The 26991-nt window shown below is 36.6% G+C and overlaps 1 protein-coding gene across 1 annotated transcript; it reads left to right on the forward strand.

The window, feature by feature from the left end:
* Positions 1–506: 506 nt before the first annotated feature.
* On the forward strand, positions 507–25510 carry DNAJC21 (DnaJ heat shock protein family (Hsp40) member C21). Its single transcript, XM_007487469.3, has 12 exons — positions 507–869; positions 8508–8601; positions 10323–10446; positions 10860–10982; positions 11296–11600; positions 12536–12687; positions 15392–15479; positions 17552–17710; positions 18188–18230; positions 20695–20870; positions 23835–23910; positions 25019–25510. Exons 1-12 carry the CDS (start codon positions 773–775, stop codon positions 25181–25183), a joined length of 1602 nt encoding a protein of 533 aa, XP_007487531.1. The 5' UTR covers positions 507–772; the 3' UTR covers positions 25184–25510.
* Positions 25511–26991: the final 1481 nt, after the last annotated feature.

Consider the following 26991-nt stretch of genomic DNA (forward strand, 5'->3'; position numbering starts at 1 on the left):
GTATCCTCAATTCTTAATCTAGTCCCTGTCATACAGTAAGTACTTAATAAATGCTTGAACTTCCAAACCATGACACCTTTCCATATGACATAGATGAAATTTAAATTTTGTCTCCTTCATTAGAATGTGAGCTCCTTAAGGGCAGGGATTGCTTTTTTCTTTTTTGTATACTTGAGGTCAGAGGGCAAACGTGTCAGTTTCTCCTAGGCGGACAGGCTACATTTAGGCCCCACCCTCCGATTCCTGGATTTGCTCCGCTCACTCTCCTCTAAATTCCATCCCACCCGAGTGGATCCTGTCCGCAACTCTGAACCCGCTCCTCCAGGCTTTGCTCCGCCCTCTTCTAGCTAGGTACCGCCTCTTCCCGGCTTCCAGACCGCCCCTTTCCTACCACAGCGACTCCCAATCTTCTGTCTAGTTTTGTCTACCACTCTACGCCAGTTTGGCTCCGCCCTCTTCCGGAGGAGCTCCCACCTGCACAACCCCTCCCCCCGTATAGGCCCCTCCTCTCTGTCTAGGTCCCGCCTCCTTCCTGCCCCCTGTCCCCTCCTCCTGGGCCGCTCTAAGGCCCTGCTCGGGACAGGCCGGACGGCTGAGCTCCTTCCGGGACAGACCCCGCCCCCTCCCCATGCGGTACCTCTGCTGCCGGCTCTGGCTTTTGCTTTGGCTTCGACTTCGGCTTCACTCCCTTTTCGGGTAGCTGCCGCCGCCGCCGCTCTCCCGGAGGCCCGAGGAGGAGGACTCAGCCTCCCGCCGGGCCGCCGGCCCCGGCATGAAGTGTCACTACGAGGCTCTGGGGGTGCGGCGCGACGCCAGCGAGGAGGAGCTGAAGAAGGCCTATCGGAGGCTGGCCTTGAAATGGCACCCGGGTAACTACCTACTGGCCGGAGTCCTGGCCCTGGCCCCGACCGACCAACCGCCTTGTCCGACACCCATGCCCCCATCCCCCATCCATCCATCCATCCATCCCTGGCGAGCGGAACCTGACCACTGTCTAGACTGGTTCTCTCCTCCCACCCAATATGCTATTCCCTCCACCCCCTGCGACAGGTTTCCTCTCCTTCCTGAGAGTTCTCCATTCCCTTGTTATTCCCAGTGTAGCTTGACCCCCTCCACTTCCAGGTGGGAACTGCCCCTTCTTTCCTTTCCCCTAACTCCCCCCACCCCCCAGCTGCCTCGTGCCCCCTTTCTAGCCTCCTCTCCAGACCATCAATATGCTGTCCGCCTCCCCCTCCTCTGAGGCTTTCCGATCCAAGTCTTGGCATGCCTTTAGGGAGAATGCACCCCTGTCCCTCCCCTCCCCAAACGAACAAACTTTAAAGCCTTATACATATCATAAGCCTTAAACATATCATTTATATATTGGGAGTAGTAATTCTTGATGTTATATAGTCAGGGAAGGAAAGAAGGGTGTGGGGGGACGGAAGTGGTTGGGCAGGCTTGGATCATCAGTCTAAACCCATTTATTTGTGCAAGTGCAGACATGCCACTCCACTATCTTGGGTACCCTGCAGTGGATGGCACCGTCTTGCTTGGCTTCTGGCCTTGGGAAGGGAATTCCATATCCGACCCTCTCTGGGTGACTGACCCTGGGCAGAGTGCACTGAATAGGCTCAGTGCCCCAGTATTTTCATCTGTAAAATGATGGTGTTGGCTTCTAAATTTGTGATCCTATGATCTTTACTGAGAACCATGTACTGGAACTTCCTTTTCAGAGTACAATAAGTTTCAAAAATGTGATATTTTGTCTCTTGGGGCCCCTTATTTTCAAGATATAAGATGCTCCAATTTTAGCCACATGGAGGAATATTTCCAGCTCCAGCATCCCATTTCCTCACCTGTAGTGAAACAAAATTTTCACCCGATTTTCTCACATTTTTCAATTGAGATATGGCATCTTTCAAGCTAATAGGGTTTGGGGGTTATATTCAAGGGTAAAATTTTCATTCATCTTTAAAAAACATGACTTAATATGGGGCTTTAGATCCCCTCCCCCTTTGTGTGACCTTTAGGTCATTTAAACTTTCTACTTGTGAAATCATGATAATGGCTGAACAGCAAGCAACTCCTTTGATATATTTAAGATATTTTATTATTGTTGTTGGTTAGTCAGGTGTTTATTGAGTTCCTACTATGTTCCAGGTATGATATGAAGAGTTAGAAAGAAAGATGAATTAGACATGGCTAGATCAGATTTCCATAGTTTGTGTGATTAATATGACTTCGTAATAGTCTTTCAGGATGGCAAATTTATGAATTAGGGATACTTTTTAAATTGATTAATTTCCAACTTTAAAGCATGATTTTGTATTTATCACAGAGAACTTTTTTTTTTGTTATATACTTGAAGTGTACAGATTCACCCTTCCAGTGATTTTTGTTTCATAACTAGTTGTATATATTTATACTTAATAGGATTATTATGTATGAAATTATATTTTAACAAAATGTAATGCAAAACCAGTGTTACAAATGAAGTGTTAGTTTCAAAAAGAAGCATTAGTAAGAGATTGAACTTGTTTTTTTAAGATTTTACATTTGAGAGGTTCTCTAACTTTGTCCTTTGTCCATTCTCTCTCCCCAACAAAAATAACACACAACACCTCATAACCAACCAAATAAACCATATACAAATCAACAAGAAGTTCAATGTTTTTTTCTAAGATTCTATTGCTAGCTTTACCCAACATTCAAATTTGTCATTTAACCTTTAATTTATTCATATTAAGAGTTGGTTATAATTGTTCTTTATTTCACATGAAATGTTGGAAATTTCAGTCTTTAATGATATCTTTATATCCTTTGATATAAAAAATGGAGGTTTTTAAGTTTGCAAAGGATCCTTAACTTTTCCTGTTTGATGTTTTAATGGTTTGGATGAAAACAGATGTATTTATCAAATTTGTGAATGATAAAGCTGTTAATGATAACTAATTTATTGAATGATAGAATCAGAATCCAAAAATGATATCAGTGAATATAAGAGAGGTTGAAACCAACAAGCTGCAATTTAATAGCAATAAATGAAGCCCCGAATTTGGGTTTAAAAAATATCAATTCCGTATGTTCAGAGTGCATAATGGCTTCATATGAACTAGTTGCCTTATTTGAATGCTAAAAACAGAAATAAAGAACATCATGGAAAGCGTGCTGGACTTGGAGTAGTAAGGGTCAAGGTTAGTGCCCAGCTCTTCCTTTTACTGCCATTGTAACCTTGAACAAGTCAATTAATCTCTGTGAGCATTATTTTCCTTATTTGTAAAATTGGGGCTAGAGGGGATGACTATTCACTTCTAGCTCAAAATCCATGTTTTGGTGATCTCCAGTTGCTAACAGTTGCCCCACCATGAAAGCTGCTTTTGTGAGAAGTGTGAATCCTCATTACTGGGTATGTTCAGGTAAAGGTTGGATCAGCATGATTAAAAAATTTGTTTTATTGTAAACTTAATCCTCAATAAACAACATTTCAACATACATAAGAGACTTGTATAAGAAACTCTGAAACATTTTTATATATGTTTGTCTTATCAGTTCACATCAACCTATTGCCCTCACCCTACCTCCCAGAGTAGAAGCCCACCTTTGTAAAAATATGTAAAAAAAAAAAATCAGTATATCAGCCATATATGGCAGTGCATATCTGTCAAGAGGTGGCAGGTATGGTTCATTGACTGTCTTTTGAAGTAATTTTTATTTGCTGCTTTGATTAGAGTTCTTTTGATTAGAGTCTTTAAAAGTTTTTTTTTCCTTCATATTGTTATTGTCATTGGTTGTACTGGTTCTATTTTTATTTTGTTTTCTTAACCCTTACCTTCTGTCTTAGAATCAATACATTCTAAGGCAGAAGTAGTAAGGACTAGGCAATTAGGGCTAAATGATTTGCTTATGGTCACACTGTTCCTGTTTATTTCACTGTGCTTCAGTTTATACAAGTCTTCCAACATCTATCTGAATCAGTCACATTTCATTCGTATGCCACAGTCTGTTGATCCATTTCCCAAATGATGGCCACCTCTGTTTTCAGTTTTTTGCTACCACAAAAAGTGCTTATGTGAATAATCTCATGCATATAGACCCTTTCTCCCAATCTTTGATCTTTGATGGTATTTGTGTCTTATAGTAGTATTGCTGGGTCAGAAGGTATGTATAGCTTAGTGTTTTGGGGGATATAATTCCAAGTTTTTTTCCAGAGTGGTTCAGTTCATATCTACAGTTAATGTGTCTGATGATCATATATTAAGGATGTTATAGATTCAGTTCCTTGACTGACTGTAAGATTGAAGTAGTTGAATTCTAAAGTCCCTTGAGTTGTAATAGGATTTAAAATAGGTTTTATTGGTTTAGATCAGTGATGGCGAACCGATGGCATAGGTGCCAAAGATGGTACACAGAGTACTCTCTATGTGAACTCGGCCACTTTTCCTTCCACCCCAGAGTTTGTTACATTACTAGAAAGACAGAGAGATTCAGGCAAAGCTGTTCCCCTCCCCATCTCCACTGTGCTTGATGACATATTTTTACATCTCCACCCCTTTGCCCAGCATCCCAATGGGAGCGCACAGGTGGGCGGATCTCAGGCAGCAGAGCTGGAGGGGAGCAGAGTACTCAGGCCAGTCCCTTTCCCCTCTCTACTCACTGAGGACACTCCTCACTTCACCCGCCCCTCCACCCAGTAGCTCAGTGGAAGTGTTTCCTCCCTCCCCAGAGTGGGGCAGGACATACTCAGCATGTGGTGTGGCCATAGTCTGGGGGGTGGGAGCGGGCTCAGCACTTGGTCTGGGGGGTGGGGTGGCAGTGGGGCCTGGCACTCCATCTCTAAAAAGTTGGCCATCACTGGTCTAGAGAGTTTATAGATAAGGAAACTCCTTCTACCAATCCAGATCTTCAACTTCTCTGAAATTTATAAAGAATAACCTGGGATATCGAGAGGCTGTAACTTACCATGGTCATGTGTATTTCAGAGGTGGGACTGAAACCAAGTCTTCCTGGTTCTGAGGCTGGCTCTCCATTCAAAATTCCATACTGTCTTCAAGGTTACAGAATTTAAGCTTGACTAAAATGTAAAGTTTTTGAGTTTGGAAATAGGTTTCATAAAGCGTTGCCTCTCTAGTATGTATGCTATAAGTAGATAATTATCATCATGCCATGCATTTATATAGTCTTTTATGATTTAAAAAATGCCTTATGTTCATTGTCTATTTGAATCCACCAAATATAACTTATAGAGAAACAGTGCCAAAGGGGTCAAATGAGTTATGTAAGGTAGACCTGACTTCTAAAGTAAGTAATAAAATAAAGTCACAGCCAATGCAAATGGAAAAAAATCCACCTTTGTGGAAAATGTTCCTAATCAAATTCCCTAGGAATATATACATCCCAATTTGTTATACAGATTGCTGGTTTCCAGAGTGAGAAGGAATTCCACCCTATAGGAAGACCAAAGTAGTTTTGGTGGCTGTTGTGGATGCTTTGAGTCTACTTTGTGGCTGGAAGATTCCCAACCTCTCAGAAGTTTTTTAGACTTAAGGGATGGCCAGAACTACTTTGTACTGTAGCAGGTTATCCCCACTTCAGATTCCTTCAGACATCAACATGGGCCAGAGTTATCTGAGCCTTCGGATACAGGAAATTTGAGGTGACGTCTACAGATATCCCTTGCTTACAATGTTTTCCAAGCTGAGGTTCATCTTTTTCCCCTTTAAAAAAGTTTCTCCTTATATTAGAGATTATAAAATCACACACTGTAAATGGTTTAACCAAACATCCAGTTTTTCATGTAATACGAGTTTGACTTTGAAGAGTTAGTTGTATTTGTTTAATTTTGATGCTTTTTGTCATTACATTGCAGTCATTTCAACCTCCATCTTCCAGATTGCATCTCTCCCTTGTGAAAAAGGAAAACAATTAAGCAAAAACATCTAGTGCAATGATCACATCTGACAGGGTATGCACTATTCGGTCCTAGTAATTCTGTCTTCTGAGAGAGGAGCCTGTTTTGTTAGTTGGTGTCCATTTCTTTTCCCTGATATTGTGGTAGCCATTGTAGCCATTGTTCTTTTGGTTTTGCTTATTTCTCTGTGGTTTAGTTCATAAAAACCTTCTCATGTTTCTTTGAACTCCTATTTGTTATTTCTTAGTCCACAGTAATATTCCTTTACATTCATGTGCCATGGCATTTTTTAGTCATTGCCTCTTTCCAACTTTGGCTCACTGGATGGTGTGCTGAACCTGAAGTCAGAAAAACCTCAGCTTAAGTCTGGCCGCTTCAGACCCTTACTAGTTTTGTGACTCTGGGCACTTAGCACAGTTTTGCTTTAGTTTCCTCAACTATAAAATAAGAATGTTACTAGCACCTGCCTCATAGGGTTGTTGTAAGGCTCATATGTGATATTTGTAAAAACAATAGGAACAGAAGTGCTTAGCTCAGTGCCTGGCACATAGTATCATAAATGCATATTATCTTCTTTCTACCCTTCACTAAATACCCACTTTGGTTCTGGTTGTTTACTATCACAAAATGGTGCTTTGACTATTTGGGTATACGTTGGACCATTGTTTCTGTCTTTGACTTCCTTGGGCTGCATACCCAATCGTAAGGTTGCCAGATCAGAGGATATTAAATTAATTTTCTTTCATAATTCAAAATTGATATTTAAACAGTGAAATTAGGACAAATGAAGCTGGGACTCTGTTTTTTCAGAGATCAGGGATTTGGCAGAAGTCTGCAAGGGTTTAGTACTAAGATGTTTGCAGGCCTCTTTGGATCTAGAAAATGTTTTATTATGGGAGTCACTGTAAATTACTGTACTTGAAGAATCATAATCATAATCTTTCTTTCTTTTAACCCTTAACTTCCATCTTGGAGTCAATACTGTGTATTGGCTCCAAGGCAGAAGAGTGGTAAGGGCTAAGCAATGGGGATTAAGTGACTTGCCCAGGGTCACACAGCTGGGAAGTGTCTGAGGCTAAATTTGAACCCAGGACCTTCCATCTCTGGGCCTGGATCTCAATCCACTAAGCCATCCAGCTGCCTCCCATGATTTGGTTTTGAACAGACTTCTGTTTGCACTTTGAACCTCTGTGACAGGATCTAAGAAGGCAGAGAGGGTTTTACATGGGGGGGGGGGGGACTATCACCAGCATGGTAAGACTTGTAATAGTTTCTTCTGACATTGTAGAACAAAATCTCATGTTTCAATGTAACTAGTACCTTGGAATTAGAATATTTCCCTTTAGGGAAGGCAAACAGGTTTTATTTTTTTCTGTCATAAGGGAAGTACAGTGAAGAGGAGCTGGTTACTTCTGTGCATTAAGGTTTATTTTTGTAAATTCCTTTGTAGAGGAAAATTACAGATAATGTGGGCAATGTACAGTGTGATTTAACATAAAATAAAGCATCCTTTTAAAGTGTACTTGGAATAGTCACATTTTTGGACCTTTGTCAAAATTAAGCTCAAAGTTTAATGTAATATTAAATTGTGGCAGGGAGATGAACCTAGTGAGGAATAGTCAAAATAATTCTGAACTTGGAGTCATGAATTCCAGCTTCAGTTCATGGCTCTGAAACTTAACTGAACCAAGTGGCTTTATTTCTCTGAGCCTCTCTGTTGTCTCAGCCATAAGGTGAGGGTACTAGTACTTGGGCTAGCTGCCACATAGATTGTTGTGAGGAATGTACTTTGTTTAAGGGTGATGTCAAGGGCCCTAAACTTTTATTGTGTCATGGACCCCTTTGTAGTCTGGTTAAGCCTATAAATCCCTACTCAGAATAATGCATTGAAAAGCATAAAATTAAACACATAGGATTACAAAGGAAACCAATTATATTAACATATAGTTGTTAAAACATTAAAAAAAGTTTACAGCCCCCCTTCTCCCTTTCCCCCCTCCCCCCAGCTCCAGTTAACCTTTGGACTTGACAAATGTGAGCTATCTTTGAAGACCTTGCCAAGGAGGGACACATTTTAACAGGCTTTTCTAATCAGCAAAGGATTTGAATATGGACCTAGTGACTAATAGTGAGTTTGTCATCCAGGGAAGGACCTAGTTAAATGTGTAGAGAGAAGTTTACCCCCAATGGTTCATGAAGCCCATCTACTTCAGTGCAGAGAGCTTGTGGCCAGCATGAATGGAGGGAGCACCTACACTGACAAAATCACAGGTGTTTTGAAACAAGTAAAAATGTGTATTAATTGCTCTTCATTTTGCAAATGGTCCAGTATTTTTTTGAATGCTGGATGGACAGGCTGTACTTTATTGAATCTTAATGATCCTCTTGAGTGTTCTTATAAGGACACAGATTCCTAAAGCAAATGTATAATATAATTGTTCTTTAGCTATTCATATAGGTTTTATTGATTTATCTGAAGGAGAAAAAGCTCTTTAGAAACCCAAGCCAGAACTTAGCACTGTGCCTTATACCCAGTAGATGCTTAATTAATGTTTCTTTAATTGATCAGAGCCTCTATTCCTCAAATGTCTAAATTTTGATGATTTTTCTTTCACAGATAAAAATTTGGATAATGCAGCAGAAGCAGCTGAACAATTCAAATTAATCCAGGCAGCGTATGATGTGCTAAGTGATCCTCAGGAAAGAGCATGGTAAATAATAGGATGTTTTCATCTGTGTGTATATAATTATATATGTAGAACATGTATATACATATATATAATCATATCTAGAATATGTGTGTATACATATAGTCATACACATATATATATGTGTATAAATTACACATACATATAGAATTGTCAGGAAAGGATTCTCTTTTTAAACATCTTTATATTATACTTTGGCTAGCATATTAAAACATGCAGCCTTCATTTAGGTTTTCTTCCATTGATTAGTTTTTAATGGCTATCTTGTATTTATTCTTTTTCAACCATTGTGATTTCTCATTTGGTGAGGCTACTCTGCTCTTGTCTTGTGTGTGTGTGTGTGTGTGTGTGTGAGAGAGAGAGAGAGAGAGAGAGAGAGAGAGAGAGAGAGAGAGAGAGAGAGAGAGAGAGAGAGAGAGACAGAAAGAGCCTGGAAGCTTTTGTAAAAGTGAATAATTTAAAAATAAGAATTTTTACTAAATGTTAATAATTTTCTATTTTAAACTATATGAAAAAATTGGACTTTAAGCATCCTTCTTAACATGGGCTTCATCTGTTCATTTACAAACAAAGGAATAACTTGATACATTACGTTTTAGCTAAATTGAAATCTCTGGTGGAGTTCTTGGTCCTTGTTTCCTGCAATGAAGGAAGTTTTATAAAATAGATCATTACATGACATGTCCCAAGGATATGTAAAATATTTCATTTATAAAGAGTTGGCAGTACACAGATCTTTGTCACATAATAGAATTGAGTCAGCAAAGTTGTCAATTAAGAAAATTCTGTTGACTTCACTAAAAAAAATTTGACTTGGGTTCTCCTAGAAAAATTTTAGATAATGTTGGATAGTAGAAAGAATTCCACCTGTTTATTGGAAGATATGAATTTAAATATTGGATTTGCTATTATTTTTCTATGTAACCTTGGACAAGTCAGGGAACTTGACTGGGTATTAACTCTCTCATCTCTAAAGCGAGGGAATTGGATTGGATGACCTCTGATGGAATTCTTGCACCAAAGGCTTCAAAATCCCAGAGTATAGACCCTTCCTGGAAAGACCCCCCAACCCCCATCCCCACCTTCCCTTGACCTAGCCTTTTGATCCCCTTAAGGAGAGGACCCAGAAAACTCCCATGATTGGTGTTTAGTGACCAGGTCCACTCCTGGATGATAGGGTGCCTGAGACACTAGAAAGTGAACTTCTTGAGAGCAAGGACTATGGGTTTTTTGCCTTTCTTTGTATACCTAGTGCTTAGCACAGTTCCTTGCACATAGTGAGCCTTGGAAAAAAAGCTTATTGTTTGAGTCTGAGAAGGAAAGCTACCCCTTCTCCTTCCATAAGAAGTAGTGAAAGGGCCGATCCTCTATCACCCCCTTTGTCTTTTCCAGCACCCTCTCTGTTTTTACCTCTGGGACTGATTGCAGCAAGGGGCAGGAGGTGTTTATTTTTTAACACTTGGTAACTTTATTACATTCCCCTGCTTAACTTGAACTGATAGAATTTAATGAAAGTTAATAGGAAGTTAAGGTTTTTTTCTTGTCATCATTAATAATGGTTTGAGGAAAGATTACAAAATCCTTAGAAATTTCTGTTTTCCCTTAAATTTTTTTTGTTGTGTTTTAGACACATAGCAAACTAATAATATTTTGGCTTTTTTAAAAGAGTGGAGCCTTTTGAAATCCTGTTTACCCTGCTTACAATGATATTGTATTTCTCTTAGGTATGATAATCATAGGGAGGCTTTGCTTAAAGGAGGAGCTAATGGAGATTATCAAGATGACAGCTTAGATCTGCTTCACTATTTTACTGTCACCTGCTACTCTGGGTATGGAGATGATGAAAAGGTAAATCATATGTTTCAGCTTCATGTCTTCATTTCACATTAAGTATTACTATAGAAAGAGTCTATTCAGGAATGTTCCAGGCATACTACTACCAAAGGATAATAAAATGAGTTCAGTTTGTCAAATGGAAAAAAGAGTTGCCTGAATATTTTAAATTTTGAGCCAATGATAAACATTTAATCAAAATCACTACATGTAATGTAGTGCTAATTACACACTAGATCCAGAGTATAGTTAGACTTGAGTCGGATGCACTTTTATGGACTTTGGAAGCTGGAACTGGTTTTGGTTTTTTTATTTTGGAACATTAGTGATGTTTTTCTCAAGAACATAATAATGATCTTGTTCTGTAGCCAGAACAGGAAAACAAATACAGATTTTGTACCCTTAGTTGCAACTGTTTCATGTTTCAGGGTTTCTATGCAGTATACCGCAATGTTTTTGAAATGATTGTGAAGGAAGAGTTAGAATCTAGGGGTGATGAGGACGAAGAAGAATTCCCAACATTTGGAGATTCCCAGAGTGACTATGATACGGTAAAAAGGCCTCTTAAAAACTATTCACTATTTTATAGTCTTGCTTTTATAACTTTTTTTTAGCTAATTTCTGCCTTTCTGTTGCCTCCATTTTCACATCTTTTTGTTGTTTACTCTCAATATGTTGTTTCAGTGTTTCCTCCTTTTTGCCTTGTAACTTTTTTCCTTCTTTTGAAGAGTTGCTTCTTCTGTAGACTTTCATGATGATTTTACTTTCTACTTAAGAATGATAATTTTACAGAGCAAAAACATAGCCTGGAAGCATTTTCTGTCACTTATCTAGGTGATAATTCTTTTTTCTTTCTCCCCATAGGTAGTCCATCCTTTTTATGCTTATTGGCAGAGTTTCTGTACTCAAAAGACTTTTGCTTGGAAAGAAGAGTATGACACCCGACAAGCTTCCAATCGCTGGGAAAAGCGAGCAATGGAAAAAGAGAACAAAAAGACTAGAGACAAAGCCAGAAAAGAGAAGAATGAGTTAGTTCGTCAGCTAGTGGCCTTTATTCGGAAAAGGGATAGAAGGGTTCAGGCTCATCGAAAACTTGTAGAAGAGCAGAATGCAGAAAAGGCCCGCAAAGCAGAAGAGATGAGGAGGAAACAGAAGCTAAAGCAGGCCAAGTATGGCTTCATTACCAGCTTTCACCCCCATTTGTTCTCTTTGGGTAGAATTCCTTAGCATTAACAGCAGATTTTTTTAAATATGATGTCAAAAGAAAAAAAAAACTTTGATTTTTATGTTGGTGTAATTTTACCTCAGTCTTCATATATGACCTCTGATTTATTTTAAGATTCTTTGGTATAAAATGTAGAAATATATTAATATTTGAAAAGTAGGTAACATAGGGAGTAGCTGGCTTTAAATAATGATAACATAGGTTCAGATTTTTCCTCTGGCTTTTACTGGCTGAGTTATCCTGGACAAGACCTCTCAGGGTCTCAGAACCTTTTAAGTTGTAAGGCAGATGCCCAATCACATAGGTGGAAGGAGTTTCCTCACCAAGAAGCTCTATTCCAGTAACATCGCATTAGGGTGAGACTAAAAAGACAATTTCTAATTATAAAGTGGACCTACAGTATAGGATGAAAGTACAACTGATTTCAAATTCTATAGCTTTGTTTTTAGAAAGTTGATACAAAATTAGTGGATTCATAGTTGACATAGTTTTTTTACAGTGGATTTCTCAGACCTGGGAGCTAAGCACAGATAAAGCCATCTGAAAACCTAGTTTCTGTCAATACTGAAGAATTCATTAATTTCATCATTATGGCAACTTATTCTACCTCCTCAGATAATTTCTCCATGCTTCAGTAGAAAGTCTTCAGGAGTCATTTGGGGAAAATAGCTCATGATTTGGTGGCCAGTCTTTGGGTCATATTTCTCTTTGATAACATAATAGCTAGTAATTAAGAAACTCATCTCTAATGGAGCAGACTTTTGAGCTGTCTTATCTCAGAAATAACTCTGGGACAATAGAAGCCAGAAGCATATGGTTTGATGGGTTGCTTTTTTTCCTCTAAGTGTGATGTGACTAAGATATTGCTATGTGATTAAGGTTGGCAGAGCAGTACAAAGAACAGAGCTGGATGACTATGGCTGACATTGAGAAGGAGCTCAGGGAGATGGAAGCACAGTATGAAAAGGAGTTTGGAGATGGATCTGATGAAGAAGAAATGGATGAACAAGAGACAAAGGAGGGACAGGATGGTAAACCTATTTTTTGGTATCCCTGTGTGATAAGCAGTTGTAAAGACAGAACACCTTTATGAGAAGGTTTATATCTGACACGAATCATTATAAATTAGAGATGAAGAATATGTAGAGATGATAAACACTATTGTAACCCAGAATGTAAGGGGGAAAAGAGGTTAAATTTAAAAGGGTTGGACTGGATTATTTAAGAGTGTAGTTGTCAGGAATTTATATTAATTCCAAAGAGATTTATTTACAAAATGTAGAAAGAGAGAGGATAGGGTAAGTTATCTAGCTTAAGCTTGATATTGGATATGGAAATAGAACTTAAATTATACTGGAGGAAATGAACATGAAGATAGGTGACATTTTCATAGCAATTAATGGTTTGCAACACTCTCTACATTTATTATTTCACATTTTCTCATTTGACCTGAGTTTATGTTGATTAAAACAACATGTTTATAAGTAAATACATTTAGGATATAAAAGAAAAATGATAGTGTGATGATGGAAGGATTAGCAATTAGAAAATCTCGAAGGCTCCTTGAAGGAGGTAGTACTTGAGATGAGTATTGTAGGGAGTATAGGGGGTCCAACTGGATGAGATGAGTGAGTGCCCTAGAAAAGATACAAAAACAGAAGAGGGAGTGCCATGTTAGGCAATAGCAAACAGGTCAGTTTATCAAGAACCTAAATTTGGAGAGAAGAAACAACATGTAAACAAAAAAAAATTGGGAGAGAAGAAACAACATGTAGAGAAAAAAAAATTGTAAACACAGTTTGGAAACAGTTTGTGAGGGATGCCAAAATACCACTTAATAAAGTTTATTGCTTAACTTAAAGGCTATGGGGAGCCACTGAGGCTTCTTGAACAGATGAGTGAAATAATTAAACATATACTTTAGGAATACCAGTTTGGCAGCTGTATGAATGAGGGATTAGAGATGCCAGGGGCCTCATGCAAGGAGATGAATTATGAGACTTTTGTAATAGTTTTTCCCAGAGGTTCTCAAGCATTTTGATCTAATAATTCCTTTATATTCTTAAAATTTATTGAGGACCCCAGTGAATTTTTATGTGGATTATAGCTATTGATTTTTACTATGTTAGAAATAAAAAAATGATAGGTGTTATTTATTTATTTATTCACTGAAATAATGATAATAAACCCATAACATGTTAATATTTTAGTGAAAATTAATTAAAATTGTTGAAAAAATTAGGGAGAAGAGTGACATTGTTTTACATTTTTGCCAGTCTCTTTAATGTCTAGTTTGATACAAGACAGCTAGATTTTCATATCTGCTTTGTTCAGTCTATGTTTTTTTGATAGTAAATGAAAAAATCTATCCTACAGACAAATAGTTGGAAAAGAAGGAGTATTTTAATAGTTTGTTTTTGGTAGTGGTATACATAATTTTATCAAAGTCATTTAATGTCTTTCCTCATTTCAGGTATCTTGAGATTTGATCCTTTAGTTCTCTCAAAATTATATTGCTTATGACACAGGCATCAACTGTGTATAATAATTAGTCTTTTGGGCTGCTTTTCCTGTCTTTTAAAAAAAATATATATATATATAAAATATAAAATTGAAAAAGTGGTAAATAGCACTAGGTCAGGGATTAACTCTCTGAAGCATTCCTCTGTGCTCTTGACCCAAGTTGACAGCAGCTCATTAATAACTATTCTTTGGGTCCAGGCATTCTACTACTTCCAAATCTACTTAACTGTTATGTAATGTAGTATAAAGCCTTCTCTCTTGTCCACAGGGATAATGTGAGAAATTATCAAATGTTTTGTTGAAATTTAAGTAAACTATATTATTAATATGTTACACTAGAAATTCCATTATAAAGGAAACTGATGTTAAGTCTGGCTGTATTCACTATTCTTTTTTTTTTTTTAATCCTTACTTTCCAGTGTAGACTCAATACTGTGTATTGGTTCCAAGGCAGAAGTGCAGTAAGGCCTAGGCAATGGGAGTTAAGTGCTTGCCCAGGGTCACACAGCTAGGAAGTGTCTGAGGACAGGTTTGAACCTAGGACTTCCCATCTCTAGGCCTGGCTTGGAACCAATTCTAAGACAGGACTTAAGAGTTAAAAAAAAAAAGTAAATGACAAAGCTCAGACTTATTTAATAGTGTATATTTATTACCTACCTAACAATGATGAAACATTAGATATTATGTCTTTTCAAAAACTGGAAGTCCTTTAAAAGTACATAAATTTAATTAAAAGTCTAAATAAAGCTATAAATAGTGGTGAAAACTTTGATTCTTAAGTGGGGCCATTTAAGTTGTTTTAGATTTTCAAAACTTCGATTTCATCTAAAAAGCTGATTAGAATTCCTTTTGATTTTTTAATTTGTTTTTAGATATCTTTGTTGAAGAACCTGAAAGACAAGAATACTATATATAGTTTGTTTTATAGGATAACATAAAAAAACCATTCACAGTTAATGTAGAGTTGCTTTTAAAGCGGTCCCTTCAAGAACTAATGTTTTTTTTTTTTTCCAGTAATAGAAAATCTAGGTGTATTAAATTTCTTTGGTGCAGGAAGAGAAAACATTTCTCTGGGAGATTAAAGTAACACTTTGTCATCTCAGTCCTATGTTAGAACATTATTAAAGGATTGTAGCTTTGAAGATAGTCTGTATTTTTTTTTTGTACTTAGACCATTTCAGAATTGCTACTCATATATTCTCTCTCTCTTAGGTAAACTAAGTGACGAGGGTGAAGATATTGAGATTTTTGATGATTTGTACTGCCCAGCATGTGACAAATCCTTTAAGACAGAAAAGGCGTAAGTTGTTTTTGTGAAATTCCTTCTTTAAGCAGATAACTTTATTTTCTGTTTTTTTATTACTTTTTAAAAGAATAGGCAGTAATACTAACTTTTAATAGAGAAAAGTATTTTCTACTTTAAGAGTCTTTAAAATTCTCACTTGCAGCAATGACTTTCAAGGGCTCTAGCATAAGAATGTATTTTGGACCAATTGGATATACTGTCAGTAGTGCTTGCCTCTACTGATCCAGGTTCGGGTCTTCTTCTATATAACAATAACTATAGTGATCATAATAGTTGACTTCTATGTAGGACTTTATGTATTATGCAGATTATATCATTTAATCTTCACAATTGAAGCTGAAAATGTAGATTGAACAAGTATTATCTCTGCAGATGGGAAAACAGATTTAGAGGTTAAATGACTTCTCAAGGTCACATAGGTAGAATTGAGACTCAACTTTTGTCACCAGGGCCTTGTTCTTTTTGCTATTCTAGGCTGTGATCTTTGACTTTTCTTTTGAATGGTCCTGTACATTCTGCCCTCATAGCTAATTAGCTAATTAACTCACATATAGCATTAAGGTTTACAGAACACTTTTTTCACAATTGACAGAGAGAGAGAGTGCAAGATATTATCATCCTCTTTTCAAATGGGGGAGGTGAAGGTTTGAGAAATGGAATGATTGCCTATGGTCATAAAACTAATCAGTGTCTGAGGCAAAAATCAAACCCTTATCTTCAGAGTTGAGGTTCAGTGCTCTTCCTTATAGATTGAGTGACCTGGGAAATGCCAGTGAGATAGTTTTTAAAGAGAAACACATCAAACTAAATGATTTTTGTATTTCCTCTGCTGAGCTTGAGCTCTCTACCTCCCCATACCTATTTCTGTTGCTAGGCCACAAGAATTGCACACATCAAATATGGGGAACTTTAAGGAGATCAAAGATAAAGACTGGGGATGGTAGGAAAAGAGAAGACCAAAAAGGACATTTTTGAGGAAAGAACAAAGAGAAAAACATAGCAAATGGGCAAAGAAAAAGGAAGAGGAAAATTAACAATGGGGAAAAAAGGAAGAGAAAGTATATGAGGGATCTATAAAACACTAATATTGTGTATACCTAATAAGAGAAAAAATACTTTGTTAATCATACCTTACTGGATTTGTGATCTCATTGCTTGCCAGAAGCGAAAAGTATCCATATTAATAATAGCTGATCATTTATATAGTACTTTAAGGATTGCTCAGTGCTTTATGCACAGTATCAACTAGGAAGGTGAACTAGGAGAATAGTATAATGGCTACAAACTAGGAAATAAATATTGTATGATAACCAAGGAGAACTCTAACGAAAGTAAACATGATCGGTCAGTTTTTTGAAATAACTTCTTTTACTTGAAGATCTTTTGTAATATAGATATAAAATTATATGTAAAAGCCCAGAAGCCTCAAGGCCATAGTTAGCAGCTCTCTCATGCTTCCCTTTAGAACATAGAGATGAACCCCAGGAAGAGAAGACAGGAAGTGGGGTGGAGAGGAGGGAAGGAACCTGAGGAATTGAAGGAATTGCTGAGAGGAAGTTAAGATGTTGAATTACCACCATATTGGCTATTTGATACTTTTCCATTCTCTTCTTTATCTGTTCTCTAGTTATTTCAAGGGACTTTTTACTTGACCTCTTAAGAATGTTATCTCCTTGACAACAGATTCCTCTTGTATCTGTCATGTATTCTCTGATACAGAGTTGTGTTGTTCACAGAGTAGGCTTTCAATAAATGTTTGTTAATGGAATTAGAGGAAGGATAGAGCAGTGATAACATTATAATATTAAATAAAATATACAACAGAGAAGAGAACTAAGAAGAAAATAGCAAGAAAAGAAAGGTTTGATGAGGTTGGAGAAATTAAGAAATGGCTGGATCCCTAGAGCAATCCTAACTTGGGGCTTTATTTCTCTTTCTAATATTTTCTCTCCCTCTTTAAAAGAATTCTATAGCATTCACTATGTATAAGAATACTTTGCTAGTAGTAGTAATCATAATTCACAAATTACCCTGTGATTAAAAACACCATCTTGATGCTTTTTCAGCATGAAGAACCATGAAAAATCAAAGAAGCATCGGGAGATGGTTGCCTTGTTAAAACAACAGTTGGAAGAGGAGGAGGAAGGTTTTTCAGTACATCAGGCTAATGAAAATGGGGTGGATGCTAATGTAGAGGAAGAAACAGAAGATACACCAAAGCAAAAGTACTTTTAAGTATTAAAAAATTGCTGTAAATGTTGCTAATATTTAGGGATAATTGTTATTTTTCTTGTTAATTTCAAAGTTGTCATTTTATGGTACCAATTTAGAGAATTTATTTTCCTTTTCTCTCATGAAGAAAGGATATATATCCTCCAAATAAATGCAGATTTCTACTTGAATAAACGTTTTTTCCTTTTTTGAGTGACATTTTAAAAAAGTATAGTAAACTATTACTATGACTAAATAAATACCAGAATTGTTGATGTTTAGTTAATTGTATTCCATTTGGAGACTGGCACCTTAATTTGAAACACTAAGTATTTTAAATTCCCATGTTTTTTTAAGGCAAAAATTCATACTATTAAAGTCGAATAATATTGCGACATTTTGCTTCTAGGGCATAAGTATTTTCCTTTAGCTTTGAATGATTAAATCTTTATATTATTTATCATTTAACATGATTTTTGTTTACTTTTTAGACTTTCCAAAAAGCAGAAGAAAAAGAAACAGAAATCTGTGCCGGTATGTTGAAAGAGAAGTCTCAATAATTTAAACATTAAGTATCATTAGAGTCAAACTTAGGATATTTGGTTGATACAAAATAACATATTAATTTGAAGAGATTAAAAAAAAAATCCTTCCCTCCTGGATTTTCATTAATGACCAAAATGAGTCTCAAAGATATTATTGGCTTTTCAAATTTTGAAAAATTCCTTCCTCCTGCATGTATGAACATGTGTGTCTTGCATTGTCTCATAAGCAGAGATCTTTTTTATATCTAATTTTATTTTGCATATTACCTGGAAAGATTCATAACATAGACATTTGATTAGAAGCTTGTGGTGATCCCTGGCCTGGGAAATTTTGGTCAGTTTAAGATTTGTTTTAGCTCTAAATCAATATATGACTTAGATAAACGGTCACATAGTAAACAGATTAGAGGAACAAAGAAGACCTTATCTTTTTTGATCTAAGGATAGGGGAGGACTTTTTTGCCCAGACAAGTGATATAGAGGATCATAGAAGATAAAATAAACAATTTTGAAGATATAAAATTAAAAAGAAAATTTGCAAATGAAGCTAAAAGTTTCTCTGCTAAAAGTCTCATTTTTACTATAAAGAACCAATTCAAATTTCTAAGAACAAAAGCTATACTCCAATCATTAAATGGTCAAAGGATATGAATAAAAAGAAGGAAATCCAAGCTTTCAACAACCATATGAAAAAAATGTTCCAAATCACTAATAATTAACTCTGAAATTCTGCCTCACACCTGCATTATATTGACAAAGAAGACAAGAAGGGGCAATGACAGATGCTGGAGGAAAGAGGCACATTAATATGCTGCTGATGGTGCCAGGAATTGGCCCAGACATTCTGAAAAGCAGTTTGGAACTGTGCCCCCAAACTATGTTTTCTATGACCCAGCAATACCAACTCTAGTCTTTTACCCCAAAGAAACCAAGAAAGAGGAAAAGCTCCCGTATGCACAGAAATATTCACAGCAGCCTTTTTTTGTAGTTACAAAGAACTGGAAACAAAGCAGGTTCCCATCAGTTGGAGAATGGTTGAACAAATCAGGGTATACAAATATCCTGGAATATTATTGTGTTGTAAGGAATGATGAAAAGGACAGTTTTAGGGAAACCTAGGAAGCCTTGTAGAAAAGGATACAAAGTGAGGTGAGTGAATCGAGAGAACAGTTTTTACAAGAACCACAGCAATGTAAAGAAAAACAACTTTGAAATCCTTAAGAACTTTGAGCAATATAATGATCCATCTGTGGATTCAGAGAACTGATGATAAACCATGCTACCCCATAACTGACTATCATGAACCTTTTTTTATGACAAACATGCGATTTTGTTTTGCATTAACTTAACTGTGCATACTGGTTATAAAGATTTTTCTTTCCTTTTCATTTGGCTAAGTGGGAGGTGGGAAATAGTGGGGGCTAGGATAGTGGTAGGGATTAAGGATATGGTTAAAAAAATGAGAACAGAAGGGAGGCCAGAAGGAATTACAGACAAGTAGAAAGGTTTTGAAAGTTGCTTGAATTTATTGAATACTTAAAAAGGGAAGGCAATCTCTGAAATTGACAATTACTATTTTGGATATAATTATCTTCTGTTCCCCAGAGTATATGAAAACGCTTGTTTTATTTGATATTTGTTGAGTTCAGAATAAAAAAGAACCATGGGACCCTATTCTATTATTAAGGTATTATTTATAAATAGGATCCTCTTAGATTTTATCCAGTAATCATTAGAGTAAACCTAAAATAATTTTTGCTACCAGTTTATATTATTTTTTGACATAATTAACCTGCTTGATTCTTGGGTGGGGTGGTTGGATGTATGCCTTTGAGCCTAGATGAATAGGATAAATTAACACTTGTATCTTTTTTAATAATGGTGCTGCAAAGGTTCAACATATTCCAGAAAACAATGGATTTTGATTTGTACCACTGAATAAGTCCTATTTAAAAAGAAAGAGAATGTTTTTAGAAGAACCTAGGTTGTGCTAACTTTTTGGTGTAAGAATCTTGGGTTTAGCTTATTCATTTAAGAGATTGTTAGTTGCTTTCTTTTGTCACATTTATTTTTCAGGAAAAATAAGAGTTTTCACTTGAAATGTTTTTCGTAGTAGAGTCACCATGGGTAGGTAGGTATTGCAGTGGATAGAGCGCTGAGCCTGGAATCAAGAAGACTGAGTTCAAATTTTACCTTAGACACTAGTAATGTCAGCCAGGGCAAGTAATTTAAACTACCTCTCTCCAAAATACCTTTTTCACTGGTTATTTTTTTAATATCAATCTCATTTTAAACTAGCATCTGGCTAAAAATGTTAGGTAAAAATCACAGGGAGAAGCCAAGATTGACAGTCTTGAATGAAGAGGGTTTTAAGTACAGCTAAAAAGCTACTTTTATGTAGTTGAGATCTTTACATTATCCTAATTCCATTAAAATGTTCATTCTTTATATAGATGTATAATGATGACTTCAGTAAAGATGAGACTGTAGATGAAGTGATTGTTGAACCAAAAGAAGCTGCCAATATTAGTGAGAACAACACCAAAGGATTGGAAGACAGTTCCCAGGAAAAGCTTATTGCTTCAGAGGCTGATGAACAGCCTGAAGATCCCAAAAAGGCAGAAAAAAAGTAAGGTTTTTGCATTTTTCTTAAATTTGTTACGTGTTCTGTTCTTCCTCAAATGCTTGAGGTGCTTTTTCACCGTGAAATAAGAATGACTTTCTTAATATCTCAAGAGCTTTGATAGGCAGAGACGTTTGCACAGGTAGAAGATGGAAGCAATAGGAATTGCAGCAGAAAAATATGCAGATTCAAATGCTGTCTCTGTTCCCCACACTGACATAAGTAGTAGTAACTCGAATTTTTCAGTGACTTTTTTTTTTAATTGGTGCCATGTTCATATTAAGCCTACAGTTTGGTAACCATAGTCTGATATTGTCATACCCTCTTCCTTAGTTACCAGTGAAGACTACTGCCACCCAACTGTGCTATCTGTGTGCCAGATGCTTAATAAATGGTTGAACTAATAAGCCTATATCAGGATTGGTTTTGAATGTCTTATTTTTGCATCCTCAAAGTCATAGGTCTCTCAAAAGTTTTGTTCTTAACTTAGATTTACTATCCCATGAGTATAGTAGTTGTCTTAACTTTCTCTTAATTTTTAGAGAAAGATATTTGATCACATATTTTGTATTTAAACCAAAAAGCCTTTATGAAGCACCTTCCTCCATTGTGGGTATATGGGAATCGGTTGCTAGACATTCTACAAATTGAATTGGACAGGTATAATTTCAAACACAAAATGCAAGTCTTCTCAGTTTGATGATCTGGATGGACACATTCACAATAGAATCCATGTTGAACAACTACATTAATATTTTTTATATTTATATATATATATAATATAATAATAATAATATATAAATAATAAATATAATAATAATAAAAATAAATATATAATAAATATAATATATATATTTGTAATCAAAGGTATAAGAGATAGGAAATTAATCTGTATTTTCTTTAGTACAGGGAAGTTCCAGGTGAGCAAACTCCTTCAATTAATGCATTTCAACATTTTCTGTGAAACTTGCAGGCTTAGAAAGAGGTCAAAAAAGGGGGAAAGGATCTATTTAAACAAAAATATTTATTGCAGCTCTTTTTGTGGTAACAAAGAATTGGAAACTGGCCATCGTTTGGGGAATGGTTGAACAAGTTGTGGTATGTGATAGTTATGGAATACTATTGTGCTATAAGAAATGACAAGCAAGATGATTTCAGAAAAATCTGGAAAGACTTAGATAAACTGATGCAAAGTGAAGGGAGTAGAACCAGATGAAAATTGTACACAGTGACAGCAATATTCCTTGATGAACATCTGTGAATGACCTAGTTATTCTCACCTGTCAGTGATCCAAGAGAATCTAAGAGACTCATGAGGAAAAATGCCATCTGCCCTTTGAGAAAAAACTGATGGCATCTGAATGAGATTTAAACAAAATATATTTAATTTTCTTTTTCTTTTTTTAATTTGAAATCTCTTCCATAAAATGACTAATAAGGAAAATATTTTATATGATTACACATGTAAAATTTATATCAGATTGCTTATGGTCCCAGGGATGGGGGAGGGCAAGAAGAGAATGATAGAGGGATGGTCATAAGACGGGAGAGAATTTGAAACTCAAAACTTTTAAAGAAATGAATGTTAAATTGTTTTTACATGTTACAGGGGGAAAAATAAAATATTAATAAAAGAAAAAGAAACTTGCAGGCTTAGAAAGTTGCCTAGGGCACTGCAAGACTGGGGTTTTTCTGGGGGCACACTTCCAGTATGTGTCAGACATGGAATTTGAATGTAGGTTTTTCTGACTTCTAAACTGGTTTTCTCTAAGACCCCATGCTGTCTCTTGTATAAAGTGAGTATATGCACCATGGACCACTAGTGGTGTGGAGTTTAAATTAGAAAAGATCCTTAATTTTCTGAAAGGAAAGAGGCTGTGGATTAGGAAAAAAGGGGAAAAAATGAAGAGAGTATTTGGGGAAAGTAAAGGGTAGGGGGGATTTGGTGCATGTACGTCCTAAATTGTCAGAGAGCTCTCCAGCCTTTTAGCTCCCAGATGACCTCAGAGAGTCCTTCCAGCTCTGAATCTTTTATCTCCTTGTCCAGTTTGCTTTTCAGACATTAAGTGCTTACTCAGGTCATGTGACTGCATAATTGGAATTATAACCTAGATCCCCTGGTTCCAACTTTTGGCTCATTCTTCCTCTTTTCAACATCACCTCAGCTTTAGAAATGAGAGGGGAATCCAATTCATTGTAGAGCAGTTCTTTGGGACTGAAAAAAATATTCTTTATTATCCCCTTTTGCTAGTCAAGTCACAGTGATCAGCCTGCAATTGAAGCTTTGCGCCAGGTGGTTCATTAGTATTTTCCCAAGATGCAGCAGGAGCCCAACTGGAGACAGGGACTCTTGTCCTATATTAGGGACTAAAGCAGTTTCCAGTGTGGGGAGGCTTTCCCATTTTATTTTATTTTTTACTGTGGTATTCTACCTTCAAGGGCAATTGCCTTTTATGGAGATAGAAAGAAAATAAATCTGCCCACAAGAAGCTTACATTCTACTGGGTGATAGGAAACAAGGAAACGACTCAAGAAAGGGAATGCATAATTAAACTAGAAGTGTTTAATGGGTTTGAAGTAGAATAGAAGGAGCCCAGAGAGAATTGGCAGGTCATTTTTGGTTCAAGAGTTAAATGTAGATGAAACAAAAAGAGTGGGGAGTGGCTTTTTCAGGGGTGAGAGTTTCAAAGACAAGCAGTAATTTAAAAAAGTGCTAGAAAATAGTGGTGATTTGCTTTTTAAATAATTTTAGCTTTCTATATTTGTTTATTTAATGTAGTTTGGAGTAAATCTAAAAAGCTTAATTTCATGTTAAAATGACATATATACTATCTACTGACATTTGTGATTGATGAGGGGTTTAAACAAACTCATTAAAAGCCTTTTTTTATTCCTTGATAATTATAAGATAGGAATAAAAATGTACCCAATTTGACTCAAATGCACTAAATATTTCAATTTTCTTTTCAGTATTCCAAAACCCAAAGGAAAGAAAGCCAAGGATTTGAAAAAATCTTTCAAAACGTCTGATGAACAACAAGTAGTGGTAGGTAGAAACCACTTGTAAACATTCTTAGTGCAGAGATTGAAGTGCTGGCAGTGTTTATTTGAAGAATTTCCCCAGTGGGTATACATCTTTTTTTTTTTAACCTTTAACTTCCATCTTAGAATCAATACTGTGTATTGGTTCTAAGGCAGAAGAGTGGTAAGGGATAAGCAATGGGGGTTAAGTGACTTGCCCAGGGTCACACAGCTAGGAAGTGTATGAGGCCATATTTGAACCTAGGACCTCCCATCTCTAGGCCAGGCTCTCAATCCACTGGGCCACCCAACTGCTCTGGGGTATCACACATCTTATCTGAGTAGCTCTGAAGTTGTAGAAGAAAGAAGAGCACCTTCTTCCCTAAGACAACTTTTGTCTTGCCTGGTACATAGTAGGTCCTTTGTAAATGCTAGATAAGTGTAAGGATAGTCTTGGTGCTCTGGGGCCCAGCCTTTAAACATGTGCCAAACTTACTCATTCTGTCTGTCTCTGGTCTACCTGTCTGTCTGTCTCTCTTCCCTCTCCCTCCCTCTCCTTCTCTCCTCTCCTCCCCCACACCCATCTTTTGTCTTAGACTCAGTAGACTCAATACTGAACATCGGTTCCAAGGCAGAAGAGCATTTGTAAGGGCTAGGCAGTGGGGTTAGGGGCCTTGTACAGCGTCTAGGAACGTACACAGCCAGAAAGTGACTGAGGCCAGATTTTCTATCCACTGATCCACCTAGCTAGCTGCTCCAGGTATACTTCTTTTTATCAAGCTGAATACAAAGCACTTGTGGCATGTGTGTAATTATGGAAGTTGGGTTGTACATCATTGACGGCTTGTGGTTTTAAAAACAAAGATGCTGATTAAAACAAATCATCCAAATAGCACTATTCTCGATTTTCTTGGGCCTCTGTGCTTCTTCCCTGTGTGGGTGTAAGCTTTTAAATGTCTGAGGAACTTGGAAATGTGGTGGCATCCTCCATCCTCCAGGAATATCATCTTAGTTTGGGGAGACACTGTGTCAGAAGCTCATCTGCTTTGGTGAAGTTGTCTTAACATAAAATGCATGAAGCGTCATTGGGAGGGAATGTTTACTTTTATTTCCCTTTCTTTCCCTCCTTTTAGAGTGACGTTCCCATACGCTGTACGACTTGCCATGGTGAATTTTCATCTCGGAATAAACTCTTTGAACATCTGAAGGCCACAGGCCACGCGAGAGCCCCATCCACATCCTCTCTGAGCAGTGCAGCCAGTGGCCGAAGCAAGAAAGAAAAACGTAAAAACCGATAGGCCTCCAGCAGACAGTTTAATTCTTTGATTGTCTCTAGAATTCAAAACCAAAACCTGGACTGAAAATGATCTAAGAAATTATTAAAATGTAACATATCTATGGAAGCTGCAGTTTCCTGCAGCATGGACAAGTATTTTTATCTTGTACAAACATTTTTTGTTTAATATATTTTTTTTAAACATTTCACTAGTGACTGATTTACACTTTTGCTGTCTCAATTGAACGAAAATTCTCAAATGAGTGAAATACTCTAAAGCTTGTCTTGATTTCTTTCTGACTCATGTGGGTCAAAAATGTACAGGGGGGAAATAAATTATTTTAACACATGGCCTTTTCCTGTTTTCTAGTTCTCCCCTTAAGCAGCCCAGTCATCTTTATCCTGGTTTGTTTTAAGTTCTGTTTCATGGTTGGAGTGAGGAGAGCTCTGGGCCAATTAGGGAGTTGGCTGGGGAGGAGGGGCTCTTATCCTTATTCTTTCTAATAGCATGATGCCTGTTCTGATTTTTAAATTCTTGAAATATTGGTTAAGAAGATGGGTAAATAGGAAAGAGAAATGACAGTGCCCAAGGTTAATAGAAATACTCTTTGAGATAAAGAACTCTTCCAACTTGGTGTTTTAGTAGCAATATGAAAACTGGGCATACACCTTAATTTTTTCGATCTGAAATTTGAAATAAGGTGGTTGAACAGGAAGTGTATTTATATTGCACTTTATTCCTGGGTACAGTGACAGCCACAAAATAGGATGAAGCAAGTAGCAGATGGTTCAGAATTTATTATATAAAGTGACTTTTTTAGCAAGTATGTTTTCTACATGACATTTTTTTAGACTGTCAGAAGGATAAATTCTGTAGAGATGCTAAGTCTTATACTATTTTTTATTAAGACATGATTTTCTGGATTCATTATTGGAGTAATTTTATTGGATTAGGGCTGTGATGTTTTTATTAACCTCTAAAAGATAGGGTTGAAGATAAAGAATAAAGGCAAAGAGAAGCAAAAGGATGCTAGAGATAAGGCTTAAATATATCTTGAAATGAATGCTTCAGAAATTCAGATTTTCCAGGGAAGGGAAGAGCAGACAGGAGGTATCTCTATTCAAGAAAGTCACCTCTTGTTTTCATTCTTGGACATAATTAGTACAATGGAACTATCCTCAGAGAATTAATTATTAAAACTGCATATGACATTTAAAGTATATTTAGTAGCTTCAGAATGGGCAGTATTTTAATTTTCTACTTAGGGTTGTTTACTCCTTATTTTACTTTGCTTTCTCACTTTTTCTTTGAAATTTTTTATTTTTACCTCAAGGCCACTAAGTGGAAGAGCAAGAAATTAGGAAGACCTGAATTAGAATTTTGCCTCAGACACTTAACTAGCTGTTGATTCTGGACAAATTATTTAAATTCTCTAGGCCTTAGTTTCTTCATCTAAAAAATGGGGAAAATAGTCTTTAGGCTTTTTGTGAGAATCAAATTAGATTCTCTCTCTCTCTCTATATATATAATCACTTTAGTTTCTAAAGACACCTCTGCTCTTTCCTCTACTCAGCAAGCCATTCCTTAAATTTAAAAGGAAGTTGGGGGTGAAGGTGGGAGTGGGTGTGGGTGGGAAGTAGTTCTCCAAAACTAATCAAAACATCAGCTGTACCTGATAGTATAAAAAATGTCATATACCCATCATTCCTCACCCCTGGGAAGAGGAGAAAGAAGTGCAGCTGGGCCTACCTTGGCCATTATGACAATAGTTTTTGTAGTTGGTGTTCTGTCTATGTTTGTTGTCATGTGCAATGTTTTACTGATTCTGT

The sequence above is a fragment of the Monodelphis domestica genome, chromosome 3 (assembly GCF_027887165.1).
Source record: "Monodelphis domestica isolate mMonDom1 chromosome 3, mMonDom1.pri, whole genome shotgun sequence".
Taxonomy (NCBI): Eukaryota; Metazoa; Chordata; class Mammalia; order Didelphimorphia; family Didelphidae; genus Monodelphis; species Monodelphis domestica.

Coding starts and splice junctions, on each gene's coding strand:
- DNAJC21 (XM_007487469.3), top strand. CDS start 773: ATGAAGTGTCACTACGAGGCTCTGGGGGTGCGGCGCGACGCCAGCGAG. Junction 10,983..11,295: donor CCCAGAGTGACTATGATACG/GTAAAAAGGCCT, acceptor TTCTCCCCATAG/GTAGTCCATCCTTTTTATGC. Junction 11,601..12,535: donor CAGAAGCTAAAGCAGGCCAA/GTATGGCTTCAT, acceptor TATGTGATTAAG/GTTGGCAGAGCAGTACAAAG.